This window comes from Erpetoichthys calabaricus, chromosome 6, assembly GCF_900747795.2.
Source record: "Erpetoichthys calabaricus chromosome 6, fErpCal1.3, whole genome shotgun sequence".
NCBI lineage: Eukaryota > Metazoa > Chordata > Cladistia > Polypteriformes > Polypteridae > Erpetoichthys > Erpetoichthys calabaricus.
The window spans coordinates 214,433,774-214,453,097 of record NC_041399.2 but is presented as its reverse complement, the minus strand read 5'-3'; the positions used below and the strand labels follow the sequence as shown (position 1 = coordinate 214,453,097).

The 19,324-nt window shown below is 41.2% G+C and overlaps 1 protein-coding gene across 1 annotated transcript in view; it reads right to left on the bottom strand.

Annotated features, from left to right (window-relative positions):
- The window catches only part of ranbp9 (RAN binding protein 9), a 150,723-nt gene that overhangs the window by 36,804 nt on the left and 94,595 nt on the right, over nt 1-19,324 (bottom strand). Inside the window, exons 6-7 of the mRNA XM_028790888.2 lie at nt 16,947-17,131; nt 1,211-1,323 (exon numbers count right to left, since the gene is read on the bottom strand). Coding sequence (XP_028646721.1) covers nt 1,211-1,323; nt 16,947-17,131 — 298 coding nt within the window. The remainder of the gene's footprint in view (nt 1-1,210; nt 1,324-16,946; nt 17,132-19,324) is intronic.

The following is a 19,324-nucleotide window of genomic DNA, read 5'->3' as shown; positions in this document are numbered from 1 at the left end:
TTTGTGGCTGAGTTGCTGTTGTTCCTAAACGCTTCCACCTTCCACCAACACCACTTACAGTGGACCATGGTATATCCAGCAGGGGTGAAATTTCACAAACCGTCATACTGCAGAGGTGGCATCCCATCACAGTACCACCCTTGAAGTCACTGAGCTCTTCAGAACGACGCGTTTGGTTTCACAAATGTTTGCAAATGGAGACCCCATGGCGAGGTGATTCATGTTACACACCTGTGGCGATGGCTCTGATTGAAACAACAGAATTCAATAATTAAGAGGGGTCTCCCAAAACTGTTGTCCATAGAGTGTATCATGTGAAGCCAACAATGACAAATGCTGACAAATAAATGAAGATCTGAACGTGTTCTCTCACGTACACAAGACCATCTTCCAGATGTGCTTTATTGAATAATATTGTAGCCAACATAAATGAATTTGGAACATTTTCAGAATTTGATTAGATACCTGACGTTATATTAAAAGGATGTTGTGATATTGTATGCTGTTTTTCAAATGGGGTCTCGAATGACGTCCATGGCATACAGAATTTTGCACTCTTTGTTCTTCGTGAAAACATGACAGGAGATGTTTTTCTTGCCCATCACTACAAATAATTTGGGGCCAGGTTAAGTAACAAACTTTTGGGAGAAGTATTCCCGTAGATGTGCTCTGTAAATTAAACACGAAAGTTTAAATAATAAGTAGGTCTTCAGAGGAGGACGTGTGCTTCCAACATATTTCCCCCATTTTAACTTTAAGATACACTTTAAGATACACCATCTTGCCTGAAGAAGAGGCCTGAGTTGCCTCGAAAGCTTGCATATTGTAATCTTTTTAGTTAGCCAATAAAAGGTGTCATTTTGCTTGGCTTTTCTCTAAGATACACCTGAAACAGCCAGGTAATGTTTCCTTATAATCAAATGTTGCCCACATTAGTTCATGTAAAGGAACACAAATTATTACAATTCTTACTCCTATATACATTAAAACAAAATGTAGCACTTTGACAGATGTTCACAATGAGCTCTGAAATTTGCCCCTGCTGACTTTGAAGGTACTGTTTATGCAGAGTTCTACAAACTTTAGCACTCGCTCTTTAAAACTAGAGATTGATCCTGGTCTCTAACACTCCAGATGTGTATGCAATATACAGCATTCTCCCTTACCATGCTTCCCTTTGAAAATAACGCACACAGCAGCACAAGCTTACTCTGTCTGTTTTTGATGGAGGCCAACTCCTCATGCACCGCCTGGTCTGTTGATTTGGCAAAAGCTTCTGCTGTTGCGCAATATCCATGATGAACCAGGTAGGATGAAACCATTCTGAAAAATAAAAGAGAATGCAAATTACGTCTGCTGTTTTATGTGTCTGCCATGCACAAGTTCCTAAAACGTCTTAAACACCTATGATGGTGGTTGATCATTTCAAAGCACCATAAACCAGCAAAGTCATACTCCAGCCACAGCAAAGACAAGTTACGTACACACGGCTGCTGATGCCTCACTATATGACCCACATAGCCAAGTTACTAAACCTGACTGTACTCCAACTGTTAGAAAAACAAGTATAAATAGTTCATAACATATCTTGATCATGTAAGCTGCCCTGTGCAAAGGCAACAGCCAAATAATAATCATAATTTACACATATACCAGTAACGGTGCACTGCACAATAACATGCAGTGAATACACTTGACTTAGTGCTGGGAGGTATACCGGGTCATACTGAAAACCGTTTTTTATTTTTGTTATGATATGGATTTTTCTTATACCGCAATACCGATAAACTGTTTAAGGGGGGACTTTTTTCACTGCTACACTGCTAAACACGCATGTAACGGAGTACACGCGTTAGTGGAGGTATTGACTGGTGAAAACTGACAGAGAACATTCCGAAATTGAAGCTGTAGCAGACGATAAAGTTGAACATGATGACACAGAAGAACTTTTGCCCGAAAAAAGGAGCCACGTCTGTTGTCTGGAGATTTTGGTTTTAAAAGGTCGGATGTGGACCAAACTACTATTTACTGCAAATGCTGTTGAGCTAAAGTTGTCGTCAGGGGCGATAACATGAGCAATTTGCTGCACCACCTTAGCCACAAACATGCTAAGTACCATGAATGTATGGAACTAAGATTGGCACCATCCATGTCCTCGGGTAAAACTGAAAAAGAGAGAGGACACTCGAGTCAGACGTCACTTGTAGACGCATTTGCTATAGGGCTGCCTACTACAAAAAAAGCAAGCGGTGGATCGAGATAACCAACGCCATCACAATCCATATGGCTAACGTGTCAGTGGACAGAGATTGTTAACATTAACAGAAAGTGTAGTTGGTTTACAAAAAATATTTACTCTTTATTCCTTTTCTAAGACATGTTCACTGCAATACAACTTTTGACAAGCACCTCCGGATATTTTACTAAGTCTAAATGCCTCTTTGGATGGTTGAAAATATGTTGTCAAAATTTTAGTTTAAGTTGTTTGCAAAATTTGTTCAATAAAATGATTCTATATTTTGACTGCAACTGTCATGCAGTCAAAATATTCTCTTCATTGGTGCCACCCCCTTGAAAACTATCACTTTATGGGGCCATGCAAACCTGCATTAATACTTGTGTGCACATTAAAATGTGTTTTTGTACAATGTACAATTCTCATGACAGTGAAATAGGTTATTCTTAGCCAGTCTACTGCAGTAATTGCAGTGGAAAATATGGTTAACATCCACTCATGCATGGGGAAAAAAAATACCATTGAATACCGTGATACTGGTATAATTTTGAAAAATACTGTGATATAGAATTTTGGTCATCCCGTCCAGCCCTAACTTGACTTATAATTTCCACCCTGTTTCTTTATCTGTACGTTTATTATTCTTTTGCTTGCTTGCTGCTTCCTGAGCAGCTCTTCTTTTCTCCACCCTAGCGGTCCGCTTCTTCTCTTCTTTCGTCGGCATCGTGTTAAAACCGATTAGGTCAGTGTTTGTGTTGCAATTACTTAGTATGTTTTCTTTAATTCTTCAATCTGCCTCAAGAATGATTTAAGATATGAAGAGGTAGGGGAAGTGACAGCGAAGGTGGGAGGGAATGAGAATGGTGCCTGTACCTACAGTGCATCCGAAAAGTATTCACATTGCACCACTTTTTCCACATTTTGTTATGTTACAGCCTTATTCCAAAATGGATTAAATTCATTTTTTTCCTCAGAATTCTACACACAACACCCCATAATGACAACGTGAAAAAAGTTTACTGGAGATTTTTGCAAATTTATTAAAAATAAAAAAACTGAGAAAGCACATGTACATAAGTATTCACAGCCGTTGCCATGAAGCTCAAAACTGAGCTCAGGTGCATCTTGTTTCCCCTGATCATCCTTGAGATGTTTCTGCAGCTTCACTGGAGTCCACCTGTGGTCAATTCAGTTGACTGGACATGATTTGGAAAGGCACACACCTGTCTATAGAAGGTCCCACAGTTGACAGTTCATATCAGAGTACAAACCAAGCATGAAGTCAAAGGAATTGTCTGTAGACCTCCGAGACAGGATTGTCAAATCTGGGGAAGGTTACAGAAAAATTTCTGCTGCTTTGAAGGTCCCAATGAGCACAGTGGCCTCCATCATCCATAAGTGGAAGAAGTTCAAAACCACCAGGACTCTTCCTAGAGCTGGCCGGCCATCTAAACTGAGTGATCGGGGGAGAAGGGCCTTAGTCAGGGAGGTGACCAAGAACCCGATGGTCACTCTGTCAGAGCTCCAGAGGTCCTTTGTGGCAAGAGGAGAACCTTCCAGAAGGACAACCATCTCCGCAGCAATCCACCAATCTGGTAGAGTGGCCAGACGGAAGCCACTCCTTAGTAAAAGGCACATGGCAGCCCACCTGGAGTTTGCCAAAAGGCACCTGAAGGACTCTCAGACCATGAGAAAGAAAATTCTCTGGTCAGATGAGACAAAGATTGAACTCTTTGGTGTGAATGCCACGCGTCACGTTTGGAGGAAACCAGGCACCGCTCATCACCAGGCCAATACCATCCCTACAGTGAAGCATGGTGGTGGCAGCATCATGCTGTGGGGATGTTTTTCAGCAGCTGGGACAGGGAGACTAGTCAGGATAAAGGGAAAGATGACTGCAGCAATGTACAGAGACATCCTGGATGAAAACCTGCTCCAGAGCGCTCTTGACCTCAGACTGGGGCGACGGTTCATCTTTCAGCAGGACAACGACCCTAAGCACACAGCCAAGATATCAAAGGAGTGGCTTCAGGACAACTCTGTGAATGTCCTTGAGTGGCCCAGCCAGAGCCCAGATTTGAATCCGATTGAACATCTCTGGAGAGATCTTAAAATGGCTGTGCACCGACTCTTCCCATCCAACCTGATGGAGCTTGATAGGTGCTGCAAAGAGGAATGGGCGAAACTGGCCAAGGATAGGTGTGCCAAGCTTGTGGCATCATATTGTGTATAATAAACGTGTGTTGGGTGACAAAACGATGTCTGCCTGTCTGTGTCCGGCCTGTTTCCCACATAAATATATATATATATATATATATATATATATATATATATATATATATATAAAATTTAAAATCACATATTAAATCAGATTACTAGGACAGTATATTTTCACTTAAGAAATATTACAAAAGTTAGACCCCTTATAACTCCACAAGATGCTGAAAAATGAGTTCACACTTTTGTTTTTAGTCGACTAAATGACTGTAACACACTCCTCTCAAGACCACCCAAAAAAGACATAAAAATTCTGTAACGAGTGCAGAATGCAGCGGCCAAAATCTTACCTAGAAACAGAAAATCCAAGCACATTACCCAAATTCTGATGTCCCTACACTGGTTACCTGTGCCATTTAGAGTTGACTTGAAAATCCTGCTTAAGGTTTACAAAGCCTTCAATAATCTGCTCCATCCTATATTTCACCTTACACTTCAAATCGTAACCTTAGATCTTCAAATGAGGGTCTGCTTAGAATTCCAAGAACTAAACTCAAAAGAAGTGATGAGGCGGCCTTCTGATGTTAGGCACCTAAAATCTGGAATATGAGCTTACCAATAGAAATTTGTCAGTACAATACGGTGGAGCACTTTAAAAAATAATGCTAAAAACCTGTTATTTTAATATGGCTTTCTTATAGCTTCATTTTAATGTAATCCTGATATTCTGTATATACATTGAATTATTTTTCTGCGCCCCCACCAACTGATCAAAGCACCATGCAGTCCCTAAATTGATGGATTAAAAGCCAGATGTCCACATGACCAGTATCATCTGATTCTTCCATGTGAAGCCTGAAAGCCATGAGGACTGACTGAGATCATTGATGTTAGGTAGAATGCCTAGTGGGGGCTGGCTGGGTGGTCTCGTGGCCACAGAACCCCTGCAGGTTTTGTTTTTTTTTTCTCCAGCCGTCTGGAGTTTTTTATGTTTTGTTTTTTTTGTCCTCCCTGGCCATCGGACCTTACTGTATTCTTTGTTAATTAGTATTGCCTAATTTTATTTTTATATTTTTGCTTTCTTCATCTTGTAAAGCACTTTGAGTGATATCATTTGTATGAAAATGTGTGACAGAAATAAACAATGCTGCTGTAATATTATCTGAAGGTGAGCATGAAAGACAAGTAAAGCACGTCAGACACAAACGCTTGTGAATCCTCAACAACTCCGATGTCCCAGGATCTCAAGTTCAAGGATCAGGAAAGCCCAGGCAGCATTTTAGTCTGACAAAACAGAACAAGTTACCACAACCAGTCAACCCTCAAAAAGAGGAGCGATCGCCACTGAAGGCTAAATGTTTCAAATTATACTAAGCATTTACTTTCTGAGCCTGAGAAAACTAAGCAAATACCCTACCAGGTCACCCGTGTGATTATACAGTAAAGCTACAGAAGATCAGTCACGCTTTTATAAAAGGTTAAAGTGCCTGAGGCTTCTCACAAAGAATTCCGGGATCCTCCCTTAGTTAAAAAGAATCATCTGTTTGTGTGTGTGCTGTATAATGATCACTCACTCACCTTCACACCCTTCAAAAGTACACATTCAATTCTTTGAGATACCAGGCAGAATAAGTTTCTTTTTTGTCTGAATTAAAATATAACACAATATTATATATAAATACTGTTTACATAAAAAAAATCAACAGACATTGAGTCCAATTGACCGATTATCAATATTTAAAAAACAGTTTACATTAGATAAAATAATAATTATAATTCTTTCCATTTGTATAGCACATTTCTTACTTCTCAAAGCCACTTCACCCACCACTAATGTGTAGCATCCACCTGGGTGATGTGACGGCAGCCATTTTTGCACCAGTAAGCGCACCACACATTTAGCTGTTAGGTGGTGAAGTGGTGAGAGGGAGAGCCAATCAGAGACAGGGGATGATTAGGGGGCCAGAATGACACGGCCGTGGAGGGCAATTTAGCCAAGACATCCGGATCCACCCTGCTCTCTACGAAGGATGCCTGGGGATCTTTAATGACCACAGAGAGTCAGGACCTCAGGTTAACATCTTATCTGAAGTATGACGTCATTGTTCTAGCACAATGTCCCTGTCACTGCACTGGGAGCATTGGTATCCACACACAGACCACAACAGGCCAGCTAATCTCTGCTGGCCTCACCAAAAACTTATTCCAGCAGCAACCCAAGCTTTTCCAATGATGGTCTCCCATCCAACACTTCCACGCTTAGCTTCAAGTGGATGACCTGTTCTAAAATACATGTGGTATGGCTGCTGATGCAAATATATATATATATATATATATATATATACTGTATATATATATATATTATATAAATACACTGCCTGGACAAAAAAAAAGTCGCCACCAAAAAAAAAAGTCCGCACACTCTAATATTTCGTTGGACCGCCTTTAGCTTTGATTACGGCACGCATTCGCTGTAGCATTGTTTCGATAAGCTTCTGCAATGTCACAAGATTTAGTTCCATCCAGAGTTATATTAATTTTTCACCAAGATCACAGTCTACAGTAGGCACTAGGCATGATGGGTGCATCACTTCATCTGCCTCTCTTCTTACCCTGATGCGCCCATCACACTGGAACAGGGTAAATCAGGACTCATAAGACCACATGACCTTCTTCCATTGCTCCAGAGTCCAATCTTTATTCTCCCTAGCAAATTGAAGCCTTTTTTTTCCGGTTTGCCTCACTGATCAGTGGTTTTCTTACGGCTACACAGCTGTTCAGTCCCAATCCCTTGAGTTCCCTTCGCATTGTGCGTGTGGAAATGCTCTTACTTTCACTATTAAACATAGACCTGAGTTCTACTGTTGTTTTTCTTCGATTTGATTTCATCAAACGTTTAAGTGATCGCCGATCACGATCATTCGGGATTTTTTTCCGGCCACATTTCTTCCTCGAAGATGATGGATCCCCACTATCCTTCCAGTTTTTAATAATGAGTTGGACAGTTCTTAACCCAATTTTAGTAGTTTGTGCAATCTCCTTAGATGTTTTCTCTGCTTGATGCATGCCAATGATTTGACCCTTCTCAAACAGACTAACATCTTTTCCACGACCACGAGATGTGTCTTTCGACATGGTTGTTTAAGAAATGAGAAGCAACTCATTGCACCAGTTGGGGTTAAATAACTTGTTGCCAGCTGAAAGATAATCGCCCATGCAGCAATTATCCAATAAAAGGCTCGAACCTATTTGCTTAGTAAAATCCAGGTGGCGAGTTTTTTTTTGGCCAGGCAGTGTACATATATATATATATATATATATAAAATACATAAATAAAATGTAATATAAATATAAAATAAAATTCTACAGTTATTTAGTTTCCAACGGACCAATTACAGTAATCCCTCCTCCATCGCGGGGGTTGCGTTCCAGACCCCCCCGCGAAAGGTGAAAATCCGCGAAGTAGAAACCATATGTTTATATGGTTATTTTTATATTGTCATGCTTGGGTCACAGATTTGTACAGAAACACAGGAGGTTGTAGAGAGACAGGAACTTTATTCAAACACTGCAAACAAACATTTGTCTTTTTTTCAAAAGTTTAAACTGTGCTCCATGACAAGACAGAGATGGCAGTTCCGTCTCACAATTAAAAGAATGCAAACATATCTTCCTCTTCAAAGGAGTGCGCATCAGGAGCAGAGAATGTCAGAGAGATAGAGAAAAGCAAACAAATCAATAGGGCTGTTTGGCTTTTAAGTATGCAAAGCACCTCGGCACAAAGCTGTTGAAGGCGGCAGCTCACACCCCCTCCGTCAGGAGCAGAGAAAGACAGAGAGAGACAGATAAAAACAAACAATCAAAAATCAATACGTGCCCTTCGTGCTTTTAAGTATGCAAAGCACCATGCAGCATGTCGCTTCACGAAACAGCTGCACAGAAGGGAGCAAAGTGAAGATAATCTTTCAGCATTTTTAGACGAGCGTCCGTATCGTCTAGGTGTGCGAACAGCCCCCCTGCTCAATCCCCCTACGTCAGGATCAGAGAAAGTCAGCGCGAGAGAGAGAGAGAGAAAAGTAAGTTGGGTAGCTTCTCAGCCATCTGCCAATAGCGTTCCTTGTATGAAATCAACTGGGCAAACCAACTGAGGAAGCATGTACCAGAAATTAAAAGACCCATTGTCCGCATAAATCCGCGAACCAGCAAAAAATCCGCGATATATATTTAAATATGCTTACATGTAAAATCCGCGATAGAGTGAAGCCGCGAAAGGCGAAGCGCGATATAGCGAGGGATTACTGTATCTCTGCTCAACCTTTTGGCCAAGGGTGAAAAATACCTGAATCATACAATATTGTGTGCACTAAATCCAAATATGTTCTAAGAATTTATCTGTCAGGTATGGTTTTGAGTGACGTGCAAAATAAAAATTAAAAATATTTCGACAAGTTTGTTAAACTGACAAACGAATCATCTAAAACTTACCGTATATACTCGCTGATAAGTCGGGACTTGATTATACTGTATAATTTCTGGTATTTTATAATGTCAGTCATACAAGTCGAATGCAGAAAACTCACGCTAGCCATGATATGCTAACGCCCACCTGAGAGAGTCGCCACGGAGCACACGGCCTTTTTCTTCTATGTGGGTGCTGCATGTGCTGTATCAGCGTGTGCTCCTAACCTCTCTCTCTCTTTCTGTATTGTGCCTACGTGACCACACGGTAATACCTGAACTATTTCGAAGTGACGTTTACACTGATGTGTGTTTTTTGTATCTCACACCCTCATACACCTTTATCATAAGAGCGTCCCTTATCTACGATGGAGCGTTCAATCAGAAGAAAATATGAAGCTGTTTTAAAGTAAACGTCGTTGAAGTGGCGAAAGAAATTGGTAACTGCGCTGCTGCAATAAAATTCAATGCGTCTGAGAAACTGGTGTGAGATTGGAGGAGGCAAGAAGATGAAATAAAAATGTAAGTGTCGCATTCTTGAACAGGCATGTAAGTCGGGGTCTGATTTTAGTATAGTATATACGGTAGTCATTTTTGAATTTCAGCTGTACTTTGCCTCAGGAAGGCCCTTTTCAAAGAGTCAAGCAGTAGTCAGTCAGTCAGTCAGCCTATGGGAGACTCCATTTTCTATGTCTTGATGAAATCACTCGTCATGCTTGTCAAATCAAATTTAATTTTATTGGTCGCATATAAATTACACATCCAGTACAATATGCAGTGAAATGCTTGGTTGCAGAACTCCCTATGAGTGAGCCTTGAGACAAAAATAGACAATAACAATATATCTTTTTTCTTCTTTTGGTTGCTCCTGTTAGGGGTCACCACAGCGGATCTCTTTTTAGATCTTCCTGTCCTCGTCATCATGTTCTGTCACACCCATCACCTGCATGTCCTCTCTCACCACATCCATAAACTTTCTCTTCGGCCTTCCTCTTCTCCTCTTGCCTGGCTGCTCTATCCTTAGCACCCTTCTCTATATACCCCTCATCTCTCCTCTGCACATGTCCAAACCAGCGCAATCTCGCCTCTCTTACTTTGTCTCCCAACCATCCCACCTGAGCTGACCCTCTAATGTCCTCATTTCTAATCCATTCTGTCTTTGTCACACCCAATGCAACTCTTAGCACCTTTAACTCTGCCACCTCCAGCTTTGTCTCCTGCTTTCTGGTCAGTGCCACCCATATAACATAGCTAGAGACAATAACAATATATAACTTTATAAATTCAAAAATCATTACCAGGATTATACATATCTAATAAATAACAAGTAAATAGATGACTTTACTACGGTGGGCTGGCGCCCTGCCCGGGGATTGTTTCCTGCCTTGCGCCCTGTGTTGGCTGGGATTGGCTCCAGCAGATCCCCGTGACACTGTAGTTAGGATAAAGCGGGTTGGATAATGGATGGATCGTTTTCAATCAAAATCCGAGTCCGACAATTTATAGTCCAGTTCAGCGATAATAGGCAGAATGTCGTCCACGGAGTGTTTTGCTTTATGCATTCACTTCGATCTCTCGCCAAATGTCAGTGCCATTTTTGCCGTTGTTTGCGCCTTGCTACTCACACGAGTGCAGGAAATCTCAGTCAAACCAATGAATCCAACTTTCCTTCTAGCAACGAAAGTCCAACTAAAACATAATGGTTAGTTTTGTCATAGTTTACTATTACCATCGTCAACCTCCTTTCGACAAAAGTCGACATCAGCCCTGAAAGAGTTAATGTGACAGAGTTAACAATAGGGGATCATGTACTTATTTAAAATGTGCATGGACTGGGTGCTGCAGCTCCTCCACAGTCTCTCCAGACTGGACTTTAGGCCGAAGTGGTGTTTATCAGACCGCGGCACAGAAAAGAGGCCGTTGTTGGGATGACTGGAGTCAAAAATAATTTTCCTGGTTCAGCACAGCTTGGTGTGGCTGTCCTGGAGAGCACAACTGAAATGTCTTATAGACCAGAGCTGCTCAATATTTCCCAGAATCTCACTTTTTCAAATATTCTATTGAAATATACTGTGGGATGGACATGTAGGTGCAAAGAGGGTCGAGTTAGCCGATTTGTTGGCTCACTTGGCATGTCACGCTTGTTTAGATTCAGATTAAGGAAAAAAGACAAGTCAATTAAAATAAATACAAAAAGAAGGATTTTCCATTAGTAGCCGTATTAAGAAAGGTATTAAGAAAGTGGCTGGAATGAAAAACCTGCAGCCACTGAGGCCTTCTAGGATCTGCGTTTGACACCCCTGCTTCAGGGAATCTGCCATTTCACTTAGTTTGGTGTCATCCGCCAACTTAATTAGCTTGTTTTTTTTTTTACATTTTCGTCAAGATCATTCATGTAAATTAAAAGGAGCAGCGGCATCAGTGCTAATCCCAGGAGCCTCCACTTTGAAACGTTTACTGCTCTATAACCCTTCGCTTTCTGTGTTTAGGCCAATTTTGCTCCCATCTGTACCCAGCGCCTTTTTATATTTTGCTCATTACCCTCTGACTTGGCATTGATCAGGACTTTTTTTCACTGCTTGTGAATGTTTTCTTTGTTCTAAGGGTGTAAAGACCATTTAAATTTCCCCTTGAGGCATAATAAGTTTGTACTGAATGACTGAGTGCTACCCTTTATGTGTTAACGCTCTCCATTGTTTATTTACATAGAGACTTGAACAGCAAATCCCCTCACAAAGCACATCTTTCATTACAATTTTCTTTCAAGACATACATGAGGTTTCACGGTTTCTTTTTAATAAGTTTTTGCCATTCTGTCTTTTACAATAAATATAACCTCACTCTCTCACCCACTTCAGGGTTGAATGGGGGCTGGAACCTGCCCATGCAGCACTAGGCATAAAGCAGGAAACCCCTCCGACCATCATGAGCCCACTCACACACACTCTGGGCTTTTATGGAATCGCCAATTTACCAAACGTGAATGTGTTGGGGTAGGTGGGGAGAAAAGACGACGCACAGAGGAAGAACATGTAAACTCCAAATCGACAAAGTACAGTCGTGGCCAAAAGTTTGGAGAAGGACCCAAGTGTTGGTTTTCAGAAAGTTTGTTGCTTTAATGTTTTTAGATCTTTTTTGTCAGATGTTTCTCTGGTGTACTGAAGTAGATTTACAAGCAGTTCAGATGTTTCAAAGGCTTTTATTGACAATGACATGAACTTTATGCAGAGTCAATATTTGCAGTGTTGGCTCTACTTTCTTTTTCAAGACCTCTGCAATTTGCCCTGGCAGGCTGGCAATCAACTTCTGGGCCCAATCCTGACGGATAGCCATCCATTCTTGCAGAATCAGAATTTGTTGGTTTTTGTTTGTCCACCCGCCATCTTGAGGATTGACCACAAGTTCTCAATGGGATTAAAGGTCTGGGGAGTTTCCTGGTCATGGACTCCAAATTTCTTTGTTTTGTTCCCCGAACCACTTAGTTCTCCCTTTTGCCTTATGGCCCAGTGCTCCATCATGTTGGTCACCAACCTGTTCTTGGATGGCTGGCAGAAGTTGCTCTCGCAGGATGTTTCGGTCCCATTCTTTATTCATAGCTGTGTTCTTAGGCCAAATTGGGAGTGAGAAGCAACCCCACGTGACATGAATGGTCTCAGGATGCTTTACTGTTAGCGTGACACAGGACTGATGGGTAGCACCGCTCACCTTTTCTTTTCTTCAATCAGAGAAAATGACTTGACCCCAGCAGTCCAATCCCAGAATATCAGTCTGTCCCCGATGTTTTTCTTGGCTTCTTTGCTGCCTTTCTTGACACCCACCAGGCCATCCTCCAAAAGTCTTCGCCTCACTCACACCTGCCTGCTGCTATTCCTGAGCAAGCTCTGCACTGGTGGTGCCCCCCGATCCCTAAATAAAGAATGGGACCAAAACACCATCCGTGAGCAACTTCTAACAGCCATCCAAGGACACTTTGGTGACCAACAATGATGGAGCACCAGGCCATAAGGCAAAAGTGACAACTAAGTGGCTCGGGGAACAAAACCTCAAAATTTGGGGTGCATGGCCAGGAAACTCCCCAGATGTTAATCCCATGGAGAACTTGTCATCAAGAGGCGGGTAGACAAACAAAAACCCACCAATTCTGATTCTGCAAGAATGGGCGGCTGCCATCAGTCAGGATTTGGCCCAGAAGTTGATTGCCAGCCTGCCAGGGCAAATTGCAGAGGTCTTGAAAAAGAAAGAAGGACCAACACTGCAAATATGGACGCTGTGCATAAAGTTCATGTCATTGTCAGTAAAAGCCTTTGAAACTTCTGAACTGCTTGTAATTCTACTTCAGTACACCACAGAAACATCTGACACAAAGATCTAAAAACACCAAAGCAGCAAACTTGGTGAAAACCAACACTTGGGTCATTCTCACAACTTGTATGGATGTGACACTCGAATTTTGGGCGTTGGGTCCAGGAGGGAGCAGTGCTACCCACTGTGCTACCATGTCGTACAACAAATATATCAAGTTGTAATAAATAGAATTCAAGTCTTTCTTTCTTTCTTTTACTCTTTCTTTTAAATAAGCAGCATGATTCTAACATTTCTTTGGCAGCAAACTGCCCTCTGCGATGAAGGTGGTTATGGAGCTGACCATTAAAGTAAAAAGAAACTTCACATTTAAAATTATTTGTGACAATAAAACCAGCAGGAACTGATAGAAAAACAATAGCATATTAAGTTTACTTCATAATATATATATTTTTTTGTTCTTTATTTTGCCTTATACAATTTCTTGCATTAGGAATTTGTTAGTTTTCGCATACCCCTTGGGGTCAGCCATTGTACAGTGGCCCTGGAGCAATTACAGGTTAAGGGCCTTGCTCAAGGGCCCAGCAGAGTAGGATCTCTTTTGGCAGTGATGGGGATTCAAACCGTAACCTTCTGGAAACCAGCACAGATCCTTAGCCTCAGAGCCACCACTCCACCCTATTTAAAATTCATATGATTTGTATTATGCCGATTTGAGGTGGTGCTACTGGAAATGTAATCAATAACAACAGTGAGATGGGCCATTGCTTTAGTACAAAATATCGGCCTCAGAGCCGGCACTCCGTCCTCCATTTGTGGCACATGATCAAATAAAGAATTTTGAAAGTTGAAATTAGTGACCTCTAACACCTTCCCTAAAGGTAACTGGGAAATTAGGCCTTGATGAGTCACAGATGCAGACTAACATATGAAGACACATCTGACCCTTCAAAGTGGCTGCACTCCCTTACTGACTGAGGGCTCCTCCTTGCGATCCAATGCTGTCAAACTCTTGCTATATAGTGCCTTTCAAAGGGAATCCCTTCATAAGACATCTGTTTTGACTTTGGCCTGCTCCTGAAGTTTCATTGCTTACTTTTAAGTTCTCAGCAATTTGAGAATTAATAGTAACAGCCTGCTGTAAAACTTGCCAACACAATGCTCTCTGTAATTTTTAAAGACAGATTTAGCCTAACAAAGACCTGTGGTAAACTCACTTCGGATGTGTTTGTTTGAACACTTACATGATTGTTCTTATTAAGATCACGTTATTATATAATTGTTTGGATGGGCCTTTCATTCTTTATACAAGAGTGAACACTTTAACGTACACTTTTTAATAATTAGTATGTTCCAGGTAAAACAGTTAAAATTATTTCAGTACAAAAAACATTGCTTAGAAACACCCTTTAATGCATATTAACAATGAGAATGCATTGTGATGAGAGGTCCGTGGCGCAGTGCAGTTTTTAAATAAATAATCACGGTGTAGGTGTGTGCAAGTGTGCTTCACTCCAGGGCTGACCGCGCAGACCTGTGCAAACGTGAGCGGATCGGTCAGGTGCCACGTTCACACCTCAGAGTGTGCAAAGCACCACACCTGTGCCCAATCAGGCCATATAAAGAGGAGTTTGCATGGCAGAGAGGAGGACGGAGAAAGACTGAGAAGACAACAGATACGGAGGTTGAAGACGGGAGAATGAAGGCATGAACGGGAGAGAGCCGGTCCAGGAGAATGGAGGAAAGAAGCGTGTGGCCACTGCTCAAGTGGGGACTGAAGTTGAGTACTGCTGAGCAATTTGGGGAGCAGAAGTGACCAACAGCTCCAGGAGGGCTCCCATTATAAAGCCGTGGTATGGCAGTGGGAGTCGGAGAAGCGACTATCCAGCCATACTTACCAACTCAGGCTGTGGGATACCAAAGCATCCCCAGACCATCCGGGAGATATGATCCTCCCAGTAAGCCCTGGGTCTTCCGCAGGGTTTCCTCCCAGCTGGTCGTGCCGATAAAACCTCCAGAGGTAAGCATTCATATCAGAATATCAGATGCCCACACCACCTACCTCTCCTGTGGACCCACCACCTGCAGGAGGAATAGGGGCCAGGTGTAATGTGACTTGTGTGGTGGTCAAAGGCAGAAGAGAAGACCGCCTTGGTGGACTGGAACACAGACACATAAACTGACTCTGACCTACTACTTGCTCCCTGAAAAATGCCTTTTGTGTAAATCTGAACAGTATTTAATGTGTTTATTTTTCAATAATGTAAACTTTTAATCTTTTTAATCTCAGGCCCATTTCAAATTATTCATTGCATTGAAATGTCCAAATTTAAATAAAAACTGGAAAACATGGGGGTGGCTCTAAAACTTTTGAGTGGTAGTATATATATATATATATATATATATATATATATATATATATATATATATATATATATATATATATATATATATATATATATAAAGATAAAAATAAGTCTAAAAGTAAGCTTTTCTTTAATTCGGAATTCGAATTAAGCAACTGTTTTTAGTAAGATTGGTAAAATACGTCCCACATATTGGCCTACACAAAATAAAGGATATTTAACACATTTAAATACAGTAAATATACAGAACTGTATGGGGAAAAACACACAAAGCGATCGCTGTACTTGTATTAAGAAGTACTCTGCAGACAAATACAATAATTTGCAATAATCACTCCAGTACTTATCACATGATAGGATTTGGATTATGTTGCAGTGTTATCATCTACTGTTGAAATCTGCTCCGTACTTGTAATTTTTCTACTGCACTATTATACTGTTCTGGCTGTGTAAGTCTATGCTGTAAAAAGCCCGGGCTCCTAGAACCCATGGATTCTGGCACTTCAATCCTTCAATCGCATGGCTTGTGCATCAGTGGTTAAGCGAGGTTCTCTTTTTTTGGTGGTTTCGTTCTGCCGATGTGCTCGCCTCCATTCTCTATCAGCAGCTAAACGAGTTTCTTTCTCCTAGGAGGTTTTGTTTTGCCAATGTGCTCGCTCCCCCTCATCTATCAGCGGCTGAGCTAATTTCTGTCTCCGCTGAGGTTTCGTTTTGCCGATGTGCTCGCCTCGCTTGTGTTTTAGCAGCTAAGCGAGCTTCTCTCTCCTTGGAGGTTTCATTTTGCCGACGTACTCGTCTCCTTTGTCTGCTAGTGGCTAAGCAAGTTTTTCTCTCCTCGGAGGTTTCGTTTTGCCGAAGTGCTCGCCCCCTCTTGTATATTAAAGGCTAAGTGAGTTGCTCTCTTTTCTCAGCAGGTTCACTTGGTCGACAGAGACGCTTTCTTTGAGCTTCATCTTGTAGCCTCGCACTTGCGGGCCAGACAGACATACACACACTTACACGTTTACTGTATATATAAGATTGAGGATGACTTGTGTTCTGTTCTGTGTATTGTATTTACCCCCTTTTTTTTTTTTGACACCCACTGCACGCCCAACCTACCTGGAAAGGGGTCTCTCTTTGAACTGCCTTTCCCAAGGTTTCTTCCATTTATTCCCCTACAAAGGGTTTCCCTTGTCAATGCAGAGAGTCAAGGCTGGGCCTGTTAAAGCCCATTGCAGCACTCCTTGCGTGATTTTGGGCTTTACAAAAACGTATTGTATTGTAACATACAAATATCCATAAATTAGAGGGTTACACATGTAATTGTGAGACTTTGGTAAATTACTGCAACAGGCTAAATGACCCATAGATCCGTAATTACTTACTTTTGAATCATTGTCTGCCATTCCCCTTCCCTTTCTCCAATGGGGAATCTGTCAATCTGAGTTTGAATTTTGGATCTCCACTCACGCATGTAGTCCTCAATGTCAAAAACAAAAGGATGTTGACCAAAATTGGCATCCACAACTTCACCAGGTGTCTGAAGTCCCACAGTAGGATATAAATTTGGCTAAAAAAAAAAATAGAATTAAGCAATTATTTCCACTGTAGATTACTTATGCCTGATGACTGCACATAATTAGAATGTGGAATGCATACTGCATGCACTGAAAGTGTCATCTTGAATAAAGTATACAGTCAACTGTAACACATACTGTATATTCTGGCTTTGGATAACTCCAGTTTTTACATTAGAGTGCACCCTGAAGCTGATGGCAAAGGGGGGGGGGGGGGGGGGGGGCAGGCAGCTGTTATTTTACTAAACAAGTAGTGCAAAATGAATCACAGGGAGAAGATACTTTACATTAAATTTAGCTGATGAGCTCTTCTAACATGATTAGCAGCAGTGACTCCAATAATAGCTTCAATATCTAAAACAAGGTAATATAGCTCAACAGGGCAAATTAGAAATATCTTTAGCGTTTGAGAAAAATATACTAGCAACTTAATCCATGTTTAAAATGCTTGTGGGATAGTGTTTACAAAGGAAGACAAAATCTAAGATTTATAAATACATCTTGTCATATTTGGGATTCTGAGTTGCTGAAACAGACAAGCAAAGAGGGAGACTGAGAACAGAATTTGTTCATCAACTTGGAAAAAAAAAATGTCAGAGTCTTTTAAAGGCAGATTGCAAATGTGATAAACTTCACTCAGTGGACCGCACTTCTTTGTCTCTGAAAATTAAAATAATGCATAGGCGTCTCTCCATCTGCGCCATCGAGCTCAGTGAATGATCTACAGGATAGAAGTCGGAGAGTGATATAAAATACTGTGTAAGTAACCTGACTTTAAAGACTCTTAAATCCAGGAAATATGAGTACACGCAACCATGTGCTAGTGGTCTACAGCTGATCGAGCGCAGGCACACTTTAAACTGTCGGAAATTGTGCTTTTTCTGTATTTGCCAGTGGCTTAAATGTACGTTTGCTCTGTAGAGAACGAAAGAGCAGTGCGACCACTCACACTATATACTAAATAATGTATTAATATATATATATATATATTATATATTATATATATATATAAACATACATACTAGGGGGCTTCACTCGCCAAACCCTGTGTTTGGTTTTCCGGATACACACTTTTAAGATTTTTTTTTTTCTTTGAATCACTGCGATTTAATTAATTTCACTTTTATTTCTGAACTTCTGTTAAAACGATATTTGGAATCTTTGGAGTCCCAATATGCTGAATCTTTTTAATGAGGTCAATGAGACATGTGTTTAATGACTTTGTACCATAATTCAGGATAAGTTTCTCTTGTTTGGAATTTCAGCACAGACAAAGCGATCGACATCATCAGCAGTTAATATTTTTTTTGCAATGTAACCAATAAATGCATGTGAGGTAAACTCCGTTTTTGAAATTCTCTGACTTAAACTTGAAAGCCTTACAATATTTACAGTGCATCCGGAAAGTATTCACAGCACATCACTTTCTCCACATTTTGTTCTGTTACAGCCTTATTCCAAAATGGATTAAATTCATTTTTCCCCTCAGAATTCTACACACAACACCCCATAATGACAACGTGAAAAATGTTTACTTGAGGTTTTTGCAAATTTATTAAAAATAAAAAAACTGAGAAAGCACATGTCCATAAGTATTCACAGCCTTTGCCATGAAGCTCCAAATTGAGCTCAGGTGCCTCCTGTTTCCCCTGATCATCCTTGAGATGTTTCTGCAGCTTCATTGGAGTCCACCTGTGGTAAATTCAGTTGACTGGACATGATTTGGAAAGGCACACACCTGTCTATAGAAGATCCCACAGTTGACAGTTCATGTCAGAGCACAAACCAAACATGAAGTCAAAGGAATTGTCTGTAGACCTCCGAGACAGGATTGTCTCGAGGCACAAATCTGGGGAAGGTTACAGAAAAATTTCTGCTGCTTTGAAGGTCCCAATGAGCACAGTGGCCTCCATCATCCATAAGTGGAAGAAGTTCGAAACCACCAGGACTCTTCCTAGAGCTGGCCGGCCATCTAAACTGAGCGATCGGGGGAGAAGGGCCTTAGTCAGTGAGGTGACCAAGAACCCGATGGTCACTCTGTCAGAGCTCCAGAGGTCCTCTGTGGAGAGAGGAGAACCTTCCAGAAGGTCAACCATTTCTGCAGCAATCCACCAATCAGGCCTGTATGGTAGAGTGGCCAGATGGAAGCCACTCCTTAGTAAAAGGCACATGGCAGCCCACCTGGA